The 24,822-nt window shown below is 43.2% G+C and overlaps 1 protein-coding gene across 2 annotated transcripts; it reads right to left on the bottom strand.

The window, feature by feature from the left end:
- Nucleotides 1–771: 771 nt before the first annotated feature.
- On the bottom strand, nt 772–23,416 carry TK2 (thymidine kinase 2, mitochondrial). Of its 2 annotated transcripts, none has more exons than XM_019535896.1 (10): nt 23,275–23,416; nt 21,993–22,030; nt 20,824–20,898; nt 17,882–17,935; nt 15,905–15,994; nt 13,477–13,550; nt 7,327–7,415; nt 5,790–5,869; nt 3,494–3,574; nt 772–3,094 (listed from the first exon to the last, which is right to left on the bottom strand). In XM_019535896.1, the coding sequence occupies exons 1-10, from the start codon at nt 23,387–23,389 to the stop codon at nt 2,996–2,998; spliced, it is 795 nt and encodes a 264-aa protein (XP_019391441.1). In that variant the 5' UTR covers nt 23,390–23,416; the 3' UTR covers nt 772–2,995. The 2 variants fall into 2 exon arrangements, with proteins under 2 accessions (XP_019391441.1, XP_019391442.1); XM_019535897.1 differs by having other exon boundaries at nt 23,284–23,409.
- Nucleotides 23,417–24,822: the final 1,406 nt, after the last annotated feature.

Genomic DNA, 24,822 nt, shown 5'->3' with positions numbered 1-24,822 from the left:
CCAGGGCTGGCTGGGGCACAAGGGTGCTACAATATAGGGGCTGCCTGCCAACTAGTGCCACACTTTAGCACCCTCCACCAGCCTCTCCACCACCCAATGCTGCCACTGGGAATCTGAGGCTGAGCCTGCATGCCTCCTGCCAGCCCAGGGTTGCTCTGCCCTGGTTCAAAGTGTTGCTGGCCCAGGCCATATCTAGATGCCGTGACTGGGAACAGCGAACTCTGGCACAAAACTGCTGAAGACAGTGACTGGGGCAGGCTGAGGCACAAGGGTGCTACAGTGCAGGGGCTGCCTGCCACCTAGACCCACACAAACTGTGCTGGAGTTTCTTTGCATTAACTGCATGTGCAGATGCATCCAGTAAGTTTGGGAGAACTTCCACATGCAGGTGCATACCTTATATCTTTCTGTTCTAGAACCCAAGCGAGCAAGCAAATAACTGAAAAGCTCAAGGCTTAAGTAAGAAAGGTTTTTCCAAAGATTTTGTATATTTTGATTAAAACTGAAAATGAAATAAGGGCCAGAGTTAAAAAACAAGCAATACCTGTTTATATACTGCTTTGTATCATACTCCATGTACTAACCCCTCTAGCAATGACATTCAGTTTCAGACTTACATAAAAGGACCATTTTTGTGGCTTTTGTCTCCCCCCGACACCTTTAGCAATAGAGTTTTCATGGAAAATACCGGGCTTAAAAACACAATTGGTGACAGATCCTTCCTTACACAGATGCAAGATGTTTTTTGTTTTAGTCCCAAAGAACTTGCACGTAGTCTTGTTGGTTTAGTTTTGAAAAAGTTTAACCCTCAAAATGAAATTTAACCCTGATCAGTCATATAAAACTTTGGCTCTGTTCCTAATAATTAAACACTCAAGAGATTTCTGCAGATAAAGAACAAATAGTATCCAACACAGAAGTAAAAAAATCTCTTTCTTTACAATCCTTATAAATGTAAGCTTCAGAAATCGATGGAACAAATATAAATTATAGACAAGCGTTTTAGATAATTGTATATAACCATCAGTGCTGTCCAAAATGTTTTGTTACAATGGGAGAGGAGGAAAAGAAGGGTGGAGGAGAGAACTGAATGATAAATGCTCTCGAAAACAAGCATGGAAAAAAAACAACTCAAAGTTAACTGGCCCAAGCACGCCGAGGTTCGATGGGGAGAGGGGGGTGTCTGGCTCATCAGACAATTGTAAAGGAAACAAAAGAAAAAACAGTTTACAATTAATTTCTGAAATGTACACACTAATTGGAGTTTCCTATAAAGAAGAAACACGCAATTTATTGACCATTTCCAACATGCTGAATTACTTCTAAGGAACAAGTTGTTTGGCCTCTAAAAGGATGCCTACCTTCACAGGCATTCAAGCATGAGTATTTGCTCCCTCGTCACTTAACGTCTTTGATTAAGATACTAGGTAAATCAGAAATGTTTGATTCTATTGTTCAGCTGGAATTTGAAAGCTTTAGAGTAGGACCAGAGAGCTTCTACACTGCATTCACATGCTTAATTTAGTCTTGCCCTACAAAATGTTATTGGTATAAGCACCATTACAAAAATTGTATCTAACGGTTTATTTTCTATTGGCACAAAATATACATACAAAGAAGTATCAGCGCTATATTTCTGTAGGTAAAAAAAGAGGGAACAGTCCAAATCAAGCATAAAGCAGTTTAATGTTGGGTGAGAGCTTTAAATAAGTTAGCTTTAGGAAAAAACTCTAGAGAGTTAGGACATGCCCATGTAGATGCATGCTTTTTCCTACGTTAGTTTAAACAGATGTCAGACTTAAAAAAAAATACATCGTGAATTCGGCTTACAACACATGAAGCAATCAAAGCTTTTATGGAACAATAAAAGAAGTGCAGCACTTCAAGAATCAGTGAAGCCTGAGTTGCACATAATAAATTAAAAGCAAGCAAATTTTAAAACTGCTCACTTACAAGTGCAAAGCCAATGGTGTTCCAGGGAGCAAATCATAAAACATGTTAAAAACAGCACAGAACAGTTCTGACAAGGGGAAAAAAAAAAAAATCAAAGGGAGAATTAAATCTCCTCTATATGCTCTTTGCTCTTTTCTCAGGACCTGGAGCTACAAGGGACCATCGTTAACATGAACGCCCAGGAAGTAATCCTGTTATATTCTAAACAAACTTCTAATATAGCAACCTAAAAAGTGCAAAATAGGGTTTCACAAACTAAATTATTTATGTAACATAATGATTATTAAGTTATTACAAGTACATAAAAAAAGACTCTCTGCAACAACAGGAAAAAATGTTAAGACCTAGATTTTCAAGAGTGCTTGGATCAGCAGTTTTTGGAGCCACTTTCAATGGGAACAGGAGGAAGCTGAGTGCTGTCGAAAGTCTGGCCCATACTTCCTTAGATCCCAGTCTGGCAAACACTCAGCAGAACTTTATATACCTGTGTAGTTAAGTTAAACTATTCAAATGTATAGCTATCTGCAGGATTGAGATTTTGTGATGTTATTTAAATGCGAAGTAATCCACTAAAAATCAGAAGTGGTTGCACTGCCATGCTGATTCAGACCCATAACTTAGTACAGTAAACAGGCTTTTTCCCTTTTTGTGCAACCATGACCTATTTATTCACCAACTACTTCTGGTCACAGAGGAACACATCCATCTTCTATATGGGCTATTTTTCAGAGTGAATAAAAGACCATTATTATGAGAAAATGTAATGTTGAAAGGTATTTACAGTAAGCAGCAGTGAAAGTAAGGAAGTAAAGTACAGCAACATTTTGTCAGACAGTCTGAGAACAGTAAAGTTGCACTGGACCTCGGAAGTATAAAGGACCAAAAGGAAAAAAACATGGTCTTTGTAGCTGTCACCTGTGCTTTGTAAAACAAAATTTCAAGTGAGAGACCATAGCATTCAAAATGTTGGAAAATGTTGCTCAGACTTCCCCTAAAAATCAGGGCAGACAGTTTTCAGCAGTCTGTCTACAAAGCTAGCTATCTACAAACACTGCCGTAGACTGTAAGGGGTTAATATTCGGTCCCGATTTTCTTCATACTTTTCTATCATTTTCTGCATGTCGTGGTCTGCCTCAATCACCTGGAAAACAGGAAGTGAACATTAGAATGAGACGCTCTGGGAAAACATGCTCTACCATTTCACAAGATGATGCAGGTCTAGCATTTAAGAATCAAACACTTGCACGGGCCCCGACTGAACCACTCCTAGGTACCAGGCCAGTTTGTTTTCAGTACAGGGATGGGATTTAAAAATCAAACAGTGTTTGCTACTATAAGTAGTCCCTTCCCATTCCACCAGCTCCCTTTGCAGGTTCAAACTCTTATGCTGGACACATGTCAATGCCTCTTTCAAGTTTTTGAAAAATACATGTGTAACTTTCACAACTAAATCACAAAATGTTAAAATACAAAGACTGAGGCTTTCCCTTTTTTTTTCCCCCCTTTGCTGAACTGACTATAACTGATAAACTATACTTACAAGAACCGGACAGGAAACATTAAAGAGTGTCTGCTTAATGAGCCACTCCTCATAGAGCTCATGGATAGCTTGTAAATATTCCTATAAAAAAGGCATTCAAACAACATGAATTCATACGTACATTCTAAATAACTACAGAAATCATATATTTAAACAAACTGAAATCAACTAAACAGGTCAATGATTTACATAAATTTTGCACATAGCCAACAGATACCAGCAAACATTCAACATAAAAGTTTAGCTTCCATGGGCAATTTGAGAAATAGAGTCATGCAGGTTTTTATTATGTACTTCACTGCCATGACAGACCATACAACATGTCAGAAATCTTTACCCAATATTTTGATTATATTATTTCTTCCTAGAGAGCAGCTTGGCTGCAATTCAAAGCAAATATCATATGAACCATTTAGGGTTTGGGTATTTTTTTCTTTTCTTTTCTCCTTTTAATTCTAGCTCCAGCAAGCAGTATCATTTCAATGAGTGCTGTTGCCACGTCATGGTGAACCCACACTGAATCGACAGGAGGTGGAATCTCATCATTTCTCCTTATTTACATCTCATTTCTCCTTTTCTCATTCCCACTGATAAAGAAATGAAGAATCACAAGTTTTTGAGCTTAACTAGGTATTAAAGTATACCATTATAATGATTTAGCCAATGACGGCTTCATCCAGACAAGATCAAGGCTGCTAGTTTCTCTTCCAGGGAAGGCATGCAACTTAACACTAAAAGAAAGATGACCACCATGGAAGGATGAACAAGGACAAAAAGGAAAACTGAAACACTACTTCAGAGCTGCTTTTCCGGAGGATACTTTTTGTCCCCCTAACAGTCCCAGTTAATTTTCTTCTACTTCCACCCACCTTTTTTAAAAGCATTTTTGCTTGTCAGCCACTATTAGCTGTTCATGGAGATGACTTAACCTTTCACATTCACAATCGTTTTCTCTCAGTAACAAGGAGAGAACTGCAACATAACACACTGCGTCTCTTCAAAGCTACTGCAGTAAAATAGCAGAAAGGGCTTATTCTCCAAGGGAAAATTTCACATGGTACTGGAATTTAGCTCTTTGCTTGCATTCACCACCTACCCACGACTGTAAAAACACTGTTATATGCAGCCCATTCCTGATGCTATCCTATTTACTTCTTGCTCAGTGTTTCATTAATAAAAGACCTTTTTGGTATGGGACCTTCACATAAAACTTTTCCATAGTACTATCCAACTAGAACTGCAAACATTCAGGACTTGAACAAAGCACCTATAATCATTTTGATTTTTTAAATAAAAAAAGGAGTGAATGCACACAGCTAGACTATAATCCTACAAAGCTGCCTGCCTCTTCTTCCTAATACTATTTCTTTTTTCTTATTCTATATTAAGGAATACTTATAAAGCCTTCAACTACCTGAAGGGAGATTCAAAAGAAGATGGAACTAGACAGTTCTCAGTGGTGGCAGATAACAGAACAAGAAGCAACGGTCTCAAATTGCAGCCAGGAAGTTTAGGTTGGATATTAGGAAACACTCTCCCACTAGGAGGGTAGTAAAACACTGCAACAGGTTACTCAGAGAGGTGGTGGACTCCACATCCTTAGAGGTTTTCAAGACCCAGCTAGACAAAGCTTTGGATAGGATGATCTAGTTGGGAATGGTCCTACCCTGAGCAGGGGTTTGGACTAGATAATAGGACTGCGTGAAACACTTGCATTTCACTTCTGTTTCGGATTCAAACGTTTCGGAGGACAGCGATTCCTTTCAGTGTTTCGGCCGAATCTGTTTCGGAGATTCATCTCTGACAAATCTCCTTCAAATCTTGTTTCCAATGGGCTGCAAGCTTCACACAACCCTACTGCCCTGCAGGGCCCCAGCAGGGAGCAAGGCCATGGGTGGCTCATCTGAGGGAGGACCGCTGCCCTCAGTGCAGGCAAGGAGACCCCCATGCAGATCTCTGATCCCTCTCGTACTGGGGTGCAGGGCATGGAAGCAGCGCAGAGCAGTGAGCAAGCCTGCCGCTCCCTGCCACACGACTTGGCTCCGCAGGGAGCAGAGATCCGCGCCGGGGGTCTCCTCACCACCACTGCCCGTCCCTGCTCCCTGCTGAGCCAGGTCACACAGCAGGGACCAGCACTGCCCTGCTGCACAACCTGGCCTAATAATGCACCAAATGGAACCAGCTGGATCACACTGCAGCAAGGCCAAGACTTTACAACTGAACATACAACATGATAGCCAAAATGAGCCAAACACAAAGCAGTCTAGTTTGCTTCCTAAGGATCTGGTCTTCTTACCACAGGAATGATCTTTTCCTCTTTTCTGCATCTCCTCTTTAACCTCTCGTAACAAGTTTCAGGAGAAGTCTGTAGATAAACTGCCATAAAACATTGGAACAGATATGTACAAAGATCATTTTTTAGAAAAAAAAATAGATAAGGAATCTGCTTCAAAACCAATGCAAGAATTATCTATATAGGAAACCTCTGACTTGGTTGCCAGCTAGACTTCCACATTGTTTTAATGAATGGTCAGCAATGGAACCAATGAATCTGCTTTCAAAGGAAAACAACCATTTCCAAGTCCTGGTGAAGGTTAGATGAAGCATAGCAATGAAGCAGCAAGCACTCCAAAGGCATTTCCACCCTCCAGCACATACGTGAAGAAAACGTTTCTGGTATTATAGGAATTACGTAGAACTCATAGAGATTGTGGCAAAGTGGGCATCCCCGCTAGCTGTAGCTAGCCCCCAGCCTGCCTCTGGGCATGCCGCCTGCCTGTTTCACCCACCATGCCTTGTTGGAATAATAATATGCTGTTAAATAAGGTGGAAGGCTGCCCATTACTGCACCCTCATATTTGGGGGTGGCTGTGGCTCCGCACCTGCCCTACACCATGGCCCAAGCCTCGCAGATGGCATCCAGATGTTCCAGTGTCCCTGACCTACAGCCAGAGCATGCTTAGGCCACGCTGTCAGGCCTCAGTCACATGCACATTCATACTGCCTGCCTCTCACCCAGGCCTCACTCACTCCACCCTCTCTTACAGGGTCTCTTTCTTGCATAAACAACTTATGCCACTTTGCTCCCTCGCACCCTTTGGCCATAGGCTTAGCTAGTCCATTCCTTGGCTGGCAGACGTACCTGTTGGGCCTCTCCCACGACCCTCACTGGGATAGTGGCCAGCCAATTACCTGACTGGGTTTAAGCATACTCTGGCCCCTTCCAGGGTAACACTAAGGGTCTGTATGTGTACTGGGCTCTCAGCCCTCTAGTTCTTCTCCCGCTCACTCTGGGCTCCACAACGCCCCATTTACTTGGGGTCTCGGGGCTTCCCTCCTCGGGTGGGCTCAGGTGGCCATAGCCATGCCTGGCCCCTTCTACCTCCATTGTCACCTGACCCACCCAAAGGTGGGAGCTAGGGTTAAGGTGCCCCAACCCACCTTTCACCAGGGTGGTAACTGGCCTGACATTTCCTGGGGGCTCCTGCGCCACTGAGAGCCCCACCAAGCCACCCACTCCCCGCAGGATGCAGTTTTAGGTCATGCCCAGGAGCCTCCTGACCGTCCCCTACAGCTCCTCCCTTTCCTCCAGTTGATACCAGCAGCCCTCTTCTAGCAGCAAAATGCCCTGTTTATATGGGCAGCCCTGAATCTAAAATAGCTGCCCTCATCTGGCACCTGCCGGCTGCTGGGTTCAGGCCCTTATAGTGGCAGGCACAAACAGTGTCCTGCCACAGAGATACATCAATTTATAATTTCATTTTTTTTTACCCTAATACAAACAAAAAAACCCACACAAAAGGGGGACAACTGTTACAAACAACATATCTTACCTATCAAGTCAACTGAAACATCAATATTCTTTTTGATCCATTCAAACCATTCAGTTAGTACGAAGTAATCCACTTCTGGCATTCTCCCACTGCAAACAAGAAAAGTGATCCATTATATTATATATGAACATCCTTTATCACACAGCCATTCACTGTACCAAATATGGGGTCCCATTCTAAGCTTCCAGCCACACGACTTGCACTGGTGTTTAACCTGTGAACTCACTAAAGTTACTCCTGATTTACTCCAGCATAAATGAAATGAGATGCGACCCATAACTTCCCTAGACGCACAAGGACTCATAACAATGTTCTCGGACTGAACACAAGAAAAGCTAGAATTATTTTCTAGCCCTAAATGGATTCTAACCAATATAAGCCTCGCTGCTTAATAGTTAACAGTTTCATTATTGTTGTTGTTTAATAAAAACAAAATTACTTGGTGAACCAAGTAGGCAAACGTTCCAACACTCACAATTAAACAGTGACAATAACAAATTAGCATCAAATGATATTTCTAAAATTCCTCCCAGCAGGATTCTTACGAATACATTTGAACTGTTGCAGTGTGCAGAGCCATAATGCTTTGATTTACTAAGCAAAATTGACAATTCATTATAACACTCCAGTCACCAAACAAAGAGCAACAAGACTCATATTAATGGCACCACATAAATTTGACTTTTCTTTCTATGTGAGAAGGATTTATTAGAGGAGAGAAGTGCTGAAATATTCAAGATGGTTAATTTGAGCTCTATATTCGTCACACAGTATAAGACTGTAGACAACTATTCCAAAATGATCTTAATAAGAATAATAAAATATGAAAGCAACTGTCATATAAATGCAAGTTAATAGAAGACTTGTGTATTAAGGATGAAAAACCAAGTTATTTTTTGATTATGATGTCTTCTTGCCATGCAGTGGAAAATGCAGCCCCTTCCTAAAAGAGACTCTGTAACAGAAACACAGCGGAATACAAAGCAGCAATGTGAAAGGCCTTCAGCTCTCTGCTAATAAAATGGATGATGGCTGCAGTTCTCAGATGAGCTTGAAGTAAGAGACACTATGGGCTTTTAAACTATCCTTCTGGCAATACGTTTTGATCACTGCCAGGACAGACAAAGCACAATATACAGATAAGTACAATATTGATAATGAGTAAACCAAGAAAAAGAGCAAAATCATGGTGAGAAAAAAAAAGTAAAAAGATACCCTACCACCCCCATCCTTCCCTGCTATCCAAATGAACAGCTTGTCTCAACAGTTTGTAGGGAGGAAAAGAAAAAAAACGGCAACAATTCATTGTGAGCAACTGTTGTTTTTCCAATACCCTTAACTAGAAAATGTCTGTGTGTCTCAATCAATAATAATTTTTAAAGGTTATATTTTAATAGCACAAGCCAAGAAACAGAAATAAAATGGATTCCACCACTTATATATTTCTCAAATACATATTTCTCAAAAGTGGTAGACTCAACCTTATTTCTGTTTCTTGAATGAAAGAAAAGAGAAGGCCGCACCCAAACAGATAAAAAACAAAAACACAATGAAACATAGTCTAGTCTCTAGTGGAAGACTACTCCGCAACCTCTCGCATTCAGCTAGTTTTTGCTTGTTAGAGTGATACTAGTTAAGGCAAAAGAAATGCTTGTGTTCACAGTCCAGAAAGTCAGGAACAAGATTCAAAGCACTAAAAGGTGCTTTATTTCTGAAATTCTGACAAGGACATGACTCCTCCAAAGTAAAGCTGGTATGGCCAAGGTTATCTAATAGTGGACGCATCTACAAAAGATGTCTACTGCAGAGCTGCCTAATTAGCCCCACAGTAAATTCTCAATGTATACACGTGCAACTCTATTAGGCTGCAGGAAACTAATTAACTCCGCTGCAAGTTAGTACTTGTAAATGCAAGTACAATTGTATGGCAGAGTCCTTCAACACACAGCGACACGCATGCAGATGCTGACAGGGCTGGCTGAGACCTAAGGGTGCTTCAGTGCCGGGGCTGCTTGCTATCCCCTTCACAGCATGTTGAGGGGAGAGCAAGCCTGGCAAGCTTACCTGCCTCCGCCTCACACAAGCCCCCTGCCAACGTGCTGTGATCTCAGGTGCACATGTAAATGCAGTGCCCAGGAGCATATGTCCCAGAGTTGATTGCTCTGTGCTAATAGCACACGGAAATGCACCCAATGTTAGCAACTTCCCATCCCAAGCGCCAGTGAGAATTCAAATGGAAAAAAAAATTATTAGTTAATATTTGCTGTCATGCATATATGCCTAAAATTGCTAAAAAAGATAATGCTCGTTTCCATTTCAATGCTAAATACAAGAGTTGGAATCACAATAAGAATATAGAATGATTTTCATTTCTATGATGCCTTTCACTGAAGGTAAAGGCATGGTAAATGTTGCCAATTTGATCCTTGCAACATCTCTATAAAATATTCTTTCTTCACAGGCTTTCCCCCAATGAGAGAGATGAGGAATTAGGGACAGAGTAACTTTATGAGTGCAATGAATCAATGGCAAAGGTGGGAGGTACACCTGGAACTCCCTACCTCCCTGTCCCTTCCTCCAGGATTAAAAGTTATCTTCCCTGAGAAGAAAAGTTTGTTTAGACTGGAGATATGGACCTAGAGATAGAGACTTTTGCTGCGTATAACATAACCAGTGCTCTTCTACAGAATGTCCACCCAGCTCAGAGCAGCCGGGGGCTTCACTACCCCCTTTATTTATACAGCCTTTCATTAACTTGTTAGCAAACCCTTTAAATAAAATACCCACCTACACTGATTTTAAACTAAGACTCTCATTGCTATATGTAGGGACCTATTCAATTCGTGGTTTCATGGACTTTGAGGAAACCCCAAAACTGTGGGTGAAATCTGCAAAAAGACAATACAAAAAAAAAAAACTTAATAAAAATAAAATGTTGGCTCCCCAGTGGGAGCCAGTGGTCCTTGCTGCTGGGGGGACAAGGCGCCAGCTGGCAGGGTGGCACAAAGGCAGCAGACAAGATTGTGGCTACCCCCTTGTCCCTCCACCAATCAGCACCAAGGGGCAGGGTTGCCACAAAATGACCGTAGAATTAAAGCTTCACACGGTGATCAATCCATAGCAAAAACTGATAAGTCTCCCTGCAATTTAGAGAGATCCCTAGCCATATGTGTACATAGTCTCTACACGAGAAAGGTTAGTTGGATCTGGATTTCTTAATCAAGTTCCAGCAGCCTTAACCTACAAATGTCTTTCAGGTTAGTCAAGCTTCCCAGGCACCCAATGCCAAGTAACCAACTCCCACTTGTAATACTGGCAGCCTATCCTAGGTTTTCTTTGTGGCTGTTCATAGTTTTTACCTAGATCAGTAGTCACCAACCTGGGGATCCTGATTGACAGGTAGATCCCAGAGGCTCTTTGGGTTGATCCTGGGCTGGAGGACAGCTGGATGCATGCATATATGCCAGCCCCAGTAGGTCGATCTGTGGGGGAGGAAAGGGGCAGGGGACAGATCGAGGCCCCCTGCGGTGAGCAACCGACCGTGCGGCCCAGCCAGGAGCAGGGGACGGTAAGTGGGGCAACAGCCCGGCTGGGTGATAGGAAGATTGGAGCCCAGGGGCTCCTCCAGGGGTGTGGGGGGGCTCCCTCCCCCTCTCTACAGGGCAGAGGCAGCTGCTGTTGCACCTTGAGTCCCACTGCAGCTGGCCGTGTGTGTGGGCATAGCTCTGCTCAGCGGCAGGGACTCACGTGGGGGCAGCCTCAGCCCAGCCAGGGACGGGCAGGTAGTAGATCCTGGGGAGCCCTTTACTACTAAAAAGTGATCTTCACCATTCAACAGGCTGGAGACCACTGACCTAGAGAACGGACCCCATTACCTGGCTAAGGGTTAGGATCTTTTAGCCAGACTCAACTGAAGAGATGCAGCTAACAGTAGAAGAAATTCTCTAGTCACTGCCTCAACTCCATAGAAAAACCCTGTTTGTCCTGTGGCTCCTCTATTAGCAAGTGACTACTTTCTCAAGCTTTTAACTTGGAGTTTTATGAGGTCTAATGGAGCAGTTATTTTCCTTAATTTCGCCAATTTTTGCAAGCAATTGAAAGGGTCACCATAAACTAAAACTACTGTGTAACTCACCATTGTACGTATAGGGAATCAAAACCTATTTCTAGTAAGGTTCTCATACTGCCATTACTAAAAAGCACATCATTTTATATCTTAGTTGATAACTTAGAAGGAGCCATATTACTGACATCACATGACTAAAGGTCTCCATTAAGCAATCTGAAATTGCATTAAAACCTTCCACAGCATTCATTCTAGTTAGCAAGATAGTAAGTATATACTTGTGTACAACACTCAGATCACTGTCCTTAGGGCTATTCAGTACAGTGCAAGCGTCTGAAATATCTCTCCTGTGATTTCTAGTGTGTACAGGTTGTTTATCTACCTAACATCCAAACTCCAGTGCAACTACTAGACTTTTTCAATGGTTTAAAAATCAATCATCATCATTCATACTGTTTTTATAAGTATCCAGAAAATCTGGCCTTGTACATCTTAGAAATAAACACTATTACAGTAAGAGGCAATGCAACTATAAGCAAATTAATTACATGATTACAAGACGCTTCATCTTAGAAGACCCAAAATAGGCCCTAAAAGACATACAGTGTCACATATGATCCATTAAAACTTTGCCATTTACCCACTATTCCTCCTTCTCCATGTTCTCCACAGTAGTTTTCCAAAACCTAAATATAACCCCTTTCACAGACCAGGCAAAAAAGATGCAGTATTTGCCACCATTTAATTGTACTGGCTTCTATTCTGCTATAGAAAGTCAGAAAATAAATACCACGGTCCTAATCCAATTCCACACTCGCACCTACAGAGCTGAAAGGGGTAAAGGCCTTTGTAATTTCACCCCCCCTTTTTTTTAAGTCAGCAAATATAGCCCAACACATATAATGCATAGCATTTTAGCAACAGACAGGATTTTCAGTTCTTATGACACAAATATTTGGGCTAATGTTAAAACAGATTATTCGGATTCAGATTTAGATATAACCTTAAAAGCAAAAAAATTAAACCCAAGTACATTTCTTCTGGATACAGTGTAATAAACATTTAATTTTCAACTGTGATGGTATTCTTTACATCTTATCAACTCTCATGAAAACACAGAAGCAACCCAACACACACATATGACAAACTAGCTTGTGTAGTATGGATGCCATCTTGTGGCAAGCAGATGTTTCTCCCCAGAAAAGGACAAGAAACACGTTCTTTGCCCAGCCAAGGGTATGACAAACCATAACTCATTTCTTTCAATTTCCAATTTATTTTTAAAAAAAAAGTCAGCACTGTAAAGAACAATCAGGACTGATGAACTGTGTCATTTCAGATGAAAAGGCACTTGGTACCCAGTCAATTTACTGCCTCCACATACTCCGTCTCAGGCTGTGGTCCCATCAGTTCGCACAAGTAAGCAGGGTTGGGACATGGTCAATACACAGCTGTTTCCCTAAAGAACCCCAAGGATGCAGAAGGAAGTGACCGCTCTAAATCAATAGGTAGCACTCTCCCTCAACAAGGGACCTGGAATGATTTTAGGATACTGCGCTTTGGCATGAGCCAGATTTGGAGTTGACTGCACTGAGGTCCTAAAAAATATATCACTCCAGTCTCCATTTATAAGGGAAGGCAATTCAGGCTTCAAACCCTGGCCAAATTCTATCTGGGTTCATTTATGCACATTCAGTTTCAACACTATTACTTTCCATGTCCTGTCTTCATTTGTAATATATCTTTCTGAATGCAATAAAATATCTGTTGTGCTTCAGCCCATAGCTGATGGTAATAAATAAATCTGCTGAAGAACCAATATCCTAAGTATCCAGTGTACATTTCATCCAAAAGACTCCTCTAGTCATTCATATACACAGAGGCAAATTCTCCAGACTCTACTTACCTATAGTCCTTAAAGATAACAGCAGCACATCTGAGCAAAAAAATTAACTCTTTAATACAATTACTGCCAATTTCATAATTATTTAAATATAAATTATCAAAAAACCCAAAAATGACCATTTTATGTTTTACTTTAAAAGCTCTATTAAAACAAGAACCTGAAGGAGCGTGTACTGTACCTTCGATATAAGTTTTCAACAAAAATGTTTTTTGCACTGTGAATTGACCTCTCCATCATTCTTATGGGGGAAATCTAGAAAATAAAATCAAGAGTCATTGACTAGTTTACATTCTCCAGCACTGCTCATTTCTTTCAACTCATAAAATTCTTTTTACCTCCAGCTTCATGGTCACTGCATTATTAAAGGCCCTACACTACACCAAGCTGTTTTTTTTTTCCAGAGTTAGAAGTCAGACTATTTGCTTGTTCAGAACAGAAGAAATCACTCAGGAAAAATTAGGTATATAAATCTTGGATTCCAAGAGCAGGAGTTTCCTGACATGCTAGCCTTATGGAAGATGGATTAAAGCTGACTGCAGAAGCACCAGACCCAATACAAACAGGCTAATCACCAGCTACTTAATTAGAAAAAAAAACAGCCTGTGGTCCATTAGAAGCCACAGATGAACAGGACTGCCACTGCCCAATTTGTAGGTTCTTACAGCAGAGGGAAATCACAGAAGCTATGGAAAGGAAAAAGAATTTTAGACCCATCTTCAGTGGGCTACTCCTCCTCCTCCAGCAAGGTCAAAGCAGTGACTGCAACTGGCAAGTTGCACATCTTTTTCTGATGCACCACCCAAATGTGCTTCTCTTCTGGGAAGTGAGGCAACATTGGAAGAGTTTTTTTCCAGTCAGCTATTCGACACAGAACTAAGGATCACACAAATTACAACTGTCCCTGTGAGGGCGAGATAGGCCTAGCTGCAAAACAGAGAGTAGAATGCAAGGGAATTTTTAGGTTTTAATGAGGTCTTACATATGTTGCTTGCTAGTGACAGACTGATTTTCAAATATTAAAAATCCCAACTGGAAAAGAAATTTTGGGCATTTCTGTGCAGCTGAGCTGGGAGATGTCCAGGATATGAAAGTGTCTTTTGGAAACCAGGCAACCCCAGGTGTCAGGCATGGCATGTGCTCCTTTGCATGGTGACATCCTGTAAACCTTCAACTCCTAGCTGTTTCAGAACAGCACTGGTTCTTTTTAGGGTGCTCTGAAAGCCAGGAGTCTGGAAGACTTCAACTTCCTTAGCCCCCTATATTATCTACAGGAACACAAGAGAAGAGACTTCCATCTGCCCTGAAGTTGTACAACAAAGAGGGCTCTCTTGTGGCTGTGAAAGCCAAAGCTGTGCTATGAAGTATGGGATAGCAAGGTACAGATGTGGAAGGCATTTTGTCTGTGGAACACAAAAACAGACTACACACCCAAGGATGGGGAGGGAGCAAGCATGGTTGCACACATTAAATGGGTGAAGGTGTAGAGGGGGTGGCCTTTGGTTTCATGGCACCCCATTGCAACTTCCATAGATGGCAGCTGTATGCACTTCCTCAACTTCAGCACAAGCAACAGCACTTTGCAGGCCTTCTTAAAGCAGTTCAAGATGAGGAAAAGCCTCCCAGCACATATATCAGATGATGGCCAGGTTCAGGTATTTTACTGTTGGTCTACAACAGGGGTGGCCAACCTGCAGTATGAATGCCACAAGTGTCACAGGCAGCCTCTGTGTGGTGCACACGGCACATCAGGGAGGGTGCAGGGAACATAATGGCAGACAGGGCAGGACCCAAAAAGCAGAGCAACAGATTGGGCAAGGAACAGAAAGCATAGCAAGATGGTGAAGGAAGCGGAAAGCAAAGCAATCGCTTGGTCAGGGGAAGGGAATTGAGTGGCACCAGGAAGTGTGTGGAACTTATTTTGTGGCCTGCTTGCCAAAAAAATTGCCCCCCAGTATTTTAAGACTGGTAGGAACACCGCTGTTATAAAAGGCTACTAATCTCAGTATCTTTCCTCTGAAGCTTGCCCTCTTAAACTACTACTCAGGAATCACTTACCATTTTTATTAGCAAATCAAAGATTCTCCCCCCCACTACATCACACTAATTACCCTCAGAGCTACACTAAACACACCATTAATGGGGTCAGCCCAAGTCTTTAAGACAGAACATGTTTCAGTACAGAACCTGAAGAAATGTCACTTACAAGACAGAAAGGAAAAAACTAATGAAGGCCCAAGCCCCCCACCTTATATATCTATACCAAAAGAGTAACAATTAGTTACAGAAGGCAACAACTGTATGTGGCACTTTAACAAAGAAGGATCCCTGCTCAAAAGCAAATTCAGATGCCACAACAAATTTTTCAGGTAGAAGAATAACCTGAGACAGTATCAAGTGGCCAGAGAATGAGAAATCCAGATTAATGAGGTCTCAAGCCAAGACAAGAACTCCTTCCACATGGAAATTCTCACTAGTCTCAAAAATGAAGACAAAGTCACACCTTCCTAGCATCTTTACCTGTTGGCTGCAGGTCAAAGTATCTTTAATCAAAAAACACATCTTGATATCTGTTTCTGGGTATAAGGAAAAAAGAATCAGAAATTTACCATTGGTCTGGTATGTTGGTCCAGCATGGTAAGTTGTACATATGTCTGTAACGTAATCCCCCATCGCGATGAATCTTGATACATTAAACCCTGGTGTTGAGGATTAGAGAGTAAAACAGAAATGGAAACAGGTTAGACCAATTTGTTTCTGTCCAACATTTCATGAGTCTTTACAACTACTCAGAGTTGCTAAAACAATATCATTTACCTATGAAAAGAACCATATTGATCATCTGCATTTGGCAGAGCATGTATAGGAATTATGGCCCTAGGATGGAGACACATAAAGAAGACAGAACTCAAAGTGAGTTACAGGTGCTCAGTACTGGATGCTCGGCATTGCAGCTCATGTACTGGAAGCAGTCTCTAGCTAAAGTTTCACCTCTGAGAGAGGGCAAGCTGCTCAGTGCCTAACAAAAATTGCCTTCATTTCTGCGTTCCAGGTCAAGAAGCAATTTTTCAGGGCACCCATTAATGCTGCAAACAGGAGCAGCTGGATATAGCTGGAATACACCAAGACTGAAAACAATGTGTCCTTTATCCAAAATATTATAACTATTTTCCCTTATGGCTCCTCAAACCATCTCTCAGATCCTCAGTATTCCTGTCCCACTTCAATTATCTTCCCCATACCTGTTAAATGTCAGCCCTTAATGAAATTCAAAGAACACAATATATTGTCTAAATGGGACTTCTTAGCCTCTAGTGCTATTTAAAAAGGCACAGAGGCTTACAAGGAGCTGAACTGCCTGGGGCCACATATCCCTCCTCAAAAGATCCCCAGTGAGCAGGTGAGTACTTCTGCAGAGGCTGGTGATATAGCCAAGTAGGAGGAAAGTGCACCCAACCCTACACAAGGAAGAGAAACAAACTGAAAGCAGAGCATCAGTAATCTACACCCAAAGGAATTTGCTCTTCTCCAGTACAGCTACGAACAGTGGTGCCAAACCATACAGCGTAGGTTCAGGAATCCAGGGACTTTGCCAGGTGGCAGTCTAGACTGTCACATGATGAAGAAATGCCTATGCTAACCTGGGTAACAGAAGCCATCTAGCTGTAGCACCAGGGAGTTCTACGCAGGCTCATGTACTAAGAAACAGGATAAATTACCTTCCTCTGAGCTCCCGGTTTCACAGGTAGGTAGTTTCTAGTACCCAAGCTAGGCTATGTAACACTAGCTCACACATCTCTACGCCATGCTGCAGCCTACAATCAGACAAACCCTAGAGTGCACATGCAGTTTAGCCTGAAAATTAAACTTATGATTTATTTCAGTATGGCCACCTGGTTTCATCAGCAAGGCCATTTACCAGCTGGAGAGGGCAGTTTCCAACCAATGCATGGCTGCCCTTGGAAATGTGACAACCAATTTGCAAGGCAAACTGATGAGCACCCTCCACTCTCACTAAAGTCAATGAAGTTGCCCCACACTCTCTCTTTCCTCATGTGTCAAGAAACACTCCCAGAAGTCCACACCACTTACACACATAGAACAGAGCAAAATATTTTACAATTACATAAAGCCCTGTCCTCTTTGACTGACAATATAAAAAGCTGCCCCAGTCTGAGCCTGGTTACGAACAGGCAATAACAGGTCCTTGTATCTCTAAACCCGCATTCAGCCTCCATCCTGCCACCTGCTCTTTGCAACCAGACCATCATGCCATTAGAGTCCCTGTGACTTGAAAATAAGACTTTGCATGGGCACAGTGTCTATGAGCAAGTGACAAGGTCAAAGTCTGTGCCCCTCACTGGTACAGTCTTTTATAAGCAGCATCACTTCAGTGCTTACCCTGCAAACACAGAAAAATATCATCAGTGGCAGGTGTGGTTTTTCACTTGCATAAGACTTCAGCCACCCCCTTCCCAGGGGCTGTATTGATGGGTATGAAGCTACATGGACACAAGACTTTGAGAATGTAAGGACACACTGTTTAAAAAGTGATAGTATTTAGAGGATTTATTCCTGCTGCTTACCAGGAGATTATGACCGTGAACATTCCTCCATTTCGCCACTGGTTCCGTCAAAACCTTTTTTTAAAAATGACATTCATTTCACATTACCCAAGTGGTTTAGAATTTGTATCTGCATGTATCAACATAATAAGAATAATTAATTAAAAAAAAATAGGACTACAGTCATGGACAGGAACTCATTCATTTTTTAAAAAGCACTGAATAATGAAATTAAAAACTTTAATATTAGAGAGCTATTATAAAAATTAAAAACATGGGTTTTCATTACCAAAATGTCCTTTTTCATTATTTTCATCAATCTAGAAAAATAAAGCATTGACAGGCTGATATCACAGGTCTCCCTGTAATGAATCCTTCGCCTGCATTTATCAGTAACAGCATAGAGGGAAAAGAATGGATACCAAATATAGACAGTGTTTCATCCCAAAGACCTGATTATTCTTCCACATATTAATTTCCCATAGGACAACACTGGTAAACAAAGGAATAGAAGCTGAAGAGCAATATGCCTTTGTACAAAATGCTCATTTTATTTCTGAGGTTTAAAAGATGCAGTTAGGTCTTTTATAAATGATCAAAATTAAACAGAAAAAGATCTGCTGTGTCCAAAGCAGGCAAAATTGTATTAGACTCCCAAGGGGCTTCATGCCAGCATAAGAATTCACCAGCATTGTAGGATCAGGGTCTGAGGGAAACCTGGCAAAATCAATCAGTCTGCTTCACACGTGCCTTTAAATATTTAACATTTTAGGCTGCAGGCACACTAGGGGGAAAAAAAACCCAAACTATTGTTCAAGTTAATGGCTACTTATTATTCCTCATGGATTTATGCCTTTCAAATTACTAAGTGCCCTCCTGATGCCTAGTATTCCCATAAAGAATCCTGGACTTCTGCATTAATGTTTGACAACATTTAAAATTCAATGCAAACAAAATTCTACATCTAGTGAGGTTTTTCTGAATCTGTTTCGTTTAAACCAATAGTAGGTTTGTCTTTTTCCTACCTAAGAAGTTTCATTTAAATCAAACTCCTCCATCCCCATGGGTCAGAGAAAGGGTACATCACCAGTTCATGGGCTGAATCAGGCCAAGAGATCAGCCCCCTGTGCTGCATGCATCACGCAGGACCAGTCAGCGCATGCACTGCATGTGGCATGTGGGGCTGATCCAAGGCCCATGGAAAGCACCGTGGGCTGGATCTGAGGGCTCTAGGTGCCATCCCTTTGGCACCCCTGGTTTAAGAGAATGTGAAATCAAAACCTGTATCTGCTGGATATGTTCCAAAGATCAATTGTCTAAGTGTATTTTTCCAACCAGCATAACTTTACCTCAGTTCTATAGCTATGTAACCAACTGTCTTCAGCTTCTTTACTTCTGCCCTCTCTTATTTGGTTTTTCGATGAAGGATACATTTAAGACTTTACAAAAAAATCTATTAATCAAAGTGAATAAAAATGATGGTTCTACTAGTTATTCTTAATTTATGCCAGGATAAGTCTTTATTACCAAAATTCAGTGTTTCAACATCAAAACATTTTCTGGGTTGTGTGCATTTCATTTCCTCTAACCTACTATTAATTTCTCTTTAAAATATTTTTTCATAATTCCACTCTAACAGTAGCCAATACTATTCCATGTCACAAATTAACAGGTGTCAAATCAGGGAAACATTGCATGTCCGCCTTTAGTCAAGCAAGCACAGATAGTTAACAGGCTATTAACACAAGAAATATATTCTACAGAGTAACTAAGAGGATGCAAGCCAGAATTAACCCGAACACAAGCACAGTCATAAATAAAACAGACTATGATGGCTCTTACGCCAATAACTTGAGAGAGAGAGAGAGACGGAGAGAAAGGAAAAATAGATTGCTGGTTGCCAAATGAGACTGGGCAGCAGCACAACAAATTATGTTACTTTCAAGCTTTTAAGGGAATAATATAATTTAAAAAGAAGGCTAACAAGTTTTTGGTTTGTACTACTTCTCCTGAAATCTGGATGCTTTGGAAGACATGAATACCAGGCCTGTGCAAATAGGGAATTATTTGATTCAGATTCGGATTCAGCCACTTTGAAGGACAGTGATTCAATTTGGAGATTTGGATCACAGTCCTGAATCGATTCGGCTGAATCGGCTTCAGAAGATTCAGCGCTGATTCGGATTGGCCAGGGAGAGGCAGGCACAGCCGGGCAGCTCCTCTGGCTGCGCCAGCCTCTCCCCGGGTGGGGGGAGCCACGGGAGAAGCCCTCAAGGCTGCCCTGCCTAGCCCCATCCCCTACCTGGCCCCAGCCTAGTCCCGGCACTTTAAAAAAAAAAAAAAAAAAAAGCCCTGCACTCACCAGATGCAGCAGCTGCGATTGGGGCCTTTGGGCACTCGTGGCAGAGCCCCCCTGCACAATGCAGGGCAGAGGGGAGCGCTCCCCCCCACACCTGGCACCCATGTGGCAGCTGCCATATGGTGTGGGTGCAAAATGTAGGCACAACTCGCTTTGGGCAGCAGCAAGGCATAGTGCCCACATCAGCAGTAGGAGCAGGGGCTCTGCCCTGCTGCCACTCGCCCCCTTCTGCCTAGAGCTAGCTGCATCTGCATCCCACCCCCACCAGCTGGGCAGCTTGTCCCAGTTCCAGCCCCAATCCCTCCCCACGCACCTTCCTTCTCCCCAGCCCCAACAGCCTTGTCAGCTGCCTGTTTAGTCTATGGCCAAATCTCTGAAGCAGCCAAATCTTTTCCAAAGCTTTTCTGTATCAATTCAGATGCTTCAAATCAATTTGGAGCTTTTAACTGGTCTCCCAATTCGATTTGGAGATTTGGTCCCTGAATCGAGCCAAATCTCCTCCAAATCAAATCAGCTACCGAAGCTTTTCACAGCCCTAATGAATACTGTCAATACTATAAATTGCAAGACAAGGACGTGATTGAGCAGTAAAAAAATCCAGTACCTCAATGCTGGTAGTTTTTGCAAAATAATCCAGGCATGTTGTTTTCCCACTTGCAATATTCCCCTCGATACAGATCTGATGAAAAACAATATCAACCTTTCAAACTAAAGGAAGTATAACACCAAAGCAATGAGCAACTGTATATGCAAAGATCCCTATGTATAAAATTAATGTTTTTAACAATTCTAGTGCCATTGTAATGAAATGATTTCCAATATAACCCCCAGAGTTCAAGATGTGGGGTGTGATTTACCGTTGCAATGCATTAGTAATACATTGGTATAACATGCTGAAAGCTGGCATAGAATGAAATGGTACATATGGCAGTAAATATTTACATACACACATTCAGGACAGGTCTGGGCCTCAGCCACGCAAACTGATATCCACTGGCTTCAGTGAGATCAGACTTTCAAAACTGCCTGCACAACAGCACATGCAGGTCCTAATCCCTTAAGCACAGCTGCATTTACTGCAGCCATTACAATAATTGGAGATTGCCAAAGCCTATAAAGTTTGGGCGACTAGGTCTATGGATTCTTCCAATTTAGCCCATTCCCTATTCCCAACACAATGTCTTATTCAGATGCAAAGAACCCCTTACCATGGCACCTAAGAGTTAAGGTGCTGCTGCTAGCCCCTGTACACTCAGTGCAGTTCATATAAATGTTACCCACCTCCCCCAAGACTGAAATTTAAAATTTGTATGTCATGGTGAGTTACATTTGAAGCAACTGTTCTACACCCAAAAATAGATTACAATTTCTTTCAACTATCCATGTTACTAAAATTAATAATGGGCCTAATGCCCAGCTATCTAATACAGCTTAAAGAATCAGATTGAAAAAACGGTTAACTGAGGGCTACCTAGAATTTAGTCAAAATTAATGTAATTTATTTGAGCAGGTTACATGCAGAGCACCAGCCCACTCAGTTGGGAAACTTATTCCACACAGGCATTTTCTCAGTGGGAAAGAACCCTCTTGATTGTCTTTTAAGTTATAGAGCACTTCAAATTACAGCAGGAATCAAACTGCCGGTAAGAAGGTGCAGGACTGGACTCTATTTGTGCATCACTTCGGACAACACCAAAATCATTTCCTTGGGCTCTATCATCATCGCGTACCAGTAGGCCATATTTTTTACATTGTTCTGAGTAAAATACTTACAAGAGTCTTCTTCTTGCCATCATTTGTCAGGGGTTTATCTAGAACAGGAGCAAATATTGTTTGAACCAGGAAAGTACTTTTAGGTTATATAGGTTATACTTTTTTTTAGGGTACCAGAGTCATTAGGAAGACTCTTGTAAGCCCCAACAGTTTTGAGTTTCAGGTTCACTGGTTAGTTTAATTGCTTTGTAGGAAAACCTGTAAACTCTAGTGGCTATTATTCTTTTATCCTTTAACTTACATATTATGTAGTACAAGGAGCTAAGTGGCGGGCTCATGCCTCATACACCTTTCTCAAGGAGGCTTTTCTGTTTTATTGTTACTCCTTTGTTAGCTTCTTGAACAGACAACAGGCCTCCATCCTGCAGCTAATTCTGTGCGGGGAAACCACTGTGCTGATCTAATGTGCCCACCTAGCAAAATCCTACATTATGAATCAAGCTCTAGGATACTAAGGAAAATTAGTCTGACATCAAACAGGACACCTGTTAGTGTTACAGACATACTGCTACGATTATCGTCACTAAAGTAGGGAACAATTGCATTTGAGAGAGCTCCGTGTAGTCAAACAGACCACAGCTCGGCCACACAAACTGACAGCACTGGTAAAGCACCTGCACAAAAAAGACCGTTTACTTCTTCTGTTTCTCTGGGCCTCTCAAACCATGGTTTAAAAAAAAAAAAAAAAAACAACCAACAAAAATGCTGTTCTATGACAAACAACAATGGACTGCGTGCCCAGGGCAAGAGCGATTAAGAAGACAAATTATATAACTCCTTGCCTGAAACCAAGCAGATGTCAAGTGGCTAGCTCCCCCCTCATGTACTCACTGTCCATGAGTGCGGGTCTAATGAAGCAAACACCCAGCACAGCTACGAAGGTTTTCAACACAGCCAAGCCAGAAAGAGCGACTGCAGCTTTCGCCAAGGGCTAAGCTGGTTGCTCAATGTTCCGAGCCCTTCCTTCCTTCCTTCCTTCCTTCCTGGGGAGGGGTATCTCCTCCTGTTTACGCTTGGAAGAAGGAAGCCATGTGCAACCTGCCTTTTCCGGGGAGCCCCCCCGATGGGCAGCCCTGCAGCTGAGAAACGGGCCGGGCAGGAGGGGCAGGGCTGCGGAGACCAAGCAGAGCCCGCCGAGACAGGAGGGCTGCTCGTGGGGGGTGCTTAATAAAAGCCATTTCCCGGAGCGGCTTGCAAGCCAGTGCCCCAGCTACAAAGCAAGAGCCCGCCGCCGCCGCCCCCGGGAGGCCGAGGGGGGCTTGCCGCGCGGGCAGAGCGGTACCGGGTGTACAGGAGGCGTCCCCCGAGCAGCCGGCCATGCGGGGCGCGGGGCGCGGGGCCCCCGGGCGGAGCCGGAGCCGCAGCGCGCGGGCGCAGGCGGGCAGCAGCAGCCGCATGGTCCATCGCGACTAGCGCAGCGCCCCCCGCGCGCACTTCCGCGCTGCCGCTGGTTCGCTTCCTGGGCCGTGCGCTTAAAGGCGCAGAGAGCAGCTCGGGGCTGCAAAAAGCAATGCCTTCTTTTCAAAATAGGGGTTTCCCCCCCCCCTTTATTTTTCTGGCGCTGGCAAACTCCGCACTGTTTTGCTGAGGGTTCAAGACGTGCAAGTGAGCGTGCAAAGTATGGTCATGAATAGCGGTGTGGGCCAGAGGTGGCAGAAACCGCGCTGACCCGCATCAGTGTCAGGCTGATCTCTGCCCCTCGAAGGCTCAGGTCACGCGTAGCGGCTTCGTAACCGGAAGGGGAGATACAATGTATCGGCGCAGGTTTCCTGAACCGCTTGGCAGGAGAACTGCTTTTCCAGCTCGGTTCAGGACCCGCCGAGTCTCCTGCCGTGCTTGCTCCCGCGCCCTGATGACCCAGGGCAAGACCCCCGGGGGCCTCCACCCCCAAGCCCCTGGGCACGTAGGCCGCCCGCCAAAGGTTCTGGGAACATCTGAAGGCCCAGGTGTGGATGGAGGAGGATGTTGCCAGAACTAACGGTTCTGGACTCGTGGATTTGGAATAGTTTTGGCTAATTTGGTCGCATCGAGGGGGAGGATCGCCTCCTTGGACCTGCTCATAATGCATCTGTGGAGGCATGACAAGGTGCAGTTGGACTTCCTGACTGCATCCCCACACTGCCAGCCCATGCTCATCTTGGCATCAATGATGACTCCAAGATCCTTTTCCGCCTCTGCACTGACAAGAAGGGAGCTCCCCAGCCTGTAGGTATGGTGCTGGTTCTTCCTCCCCAGGTGTAGCACCTTGCACTTGTCAGAGTTGAATCCCATCCTATTCTCATCCACCCAAGCAAATTTGAACAGGGTGCTTTTTACCCCCTCGTCCAAGTCGCTGATGAAGATGTTGAACAGTGCGGGCCCAAGGACTGAGCCCTGCGGGGCCCCACTGCCCACATCTCTCCAGGTCAAAAATGACCCGTCCACCACCGCTCTCTGGGTGCGGCCCTCCAGTCAGCTGGGGACCCAATTGACTGTGTGGATGTCAACACCACAGTCCCCCTGTTTCTTAATGAGAACAGGGTGAGAGACGGTGTCGAAGGCCTTCCAAAAGTCCAGAAAGACGATGTCCACTGCTACCCCTGCATCTAAGGATTTGGTGACCTGGTCGTAGAAAACCGCCAGGTTGGTCTGACAGGACCTGCCGCTGATGAACCCATGTTGGTTGCCCCTAAGCATAACCTTCCCTGCTGGCCCCTCATGGACATGTGCCAGGATAATTCTCTCAAAAAGCTTACCCAGGATCGAGGTAAGACTAACTGGCCTATAGTTCCCTGGATCCTCCTCCCTCCCTTTTTTGAAAATAGGAACCACATTGGCCCTTTTCCAGTCC

Source organism: Crocodylus porosus, unplaced genomic scaffold (assembly GCF_001723895.1).
Source record: "Crocodylus porosus isolate Cpor-Errol unplaced genomic scaffold, CroPor_comp1, whole genome shotgun sequence".
Classification (NCBI taxonomy): Eukaryota; Metazoa; Chordata; order Crocodylia; family Crocodylidae; genus Crocodylus; species Crocodylus porosus.
Note: the sequence above shows the minus strand (reverse complement) of the source record. Positions and strands in the feature narration are given on the sequence as shown.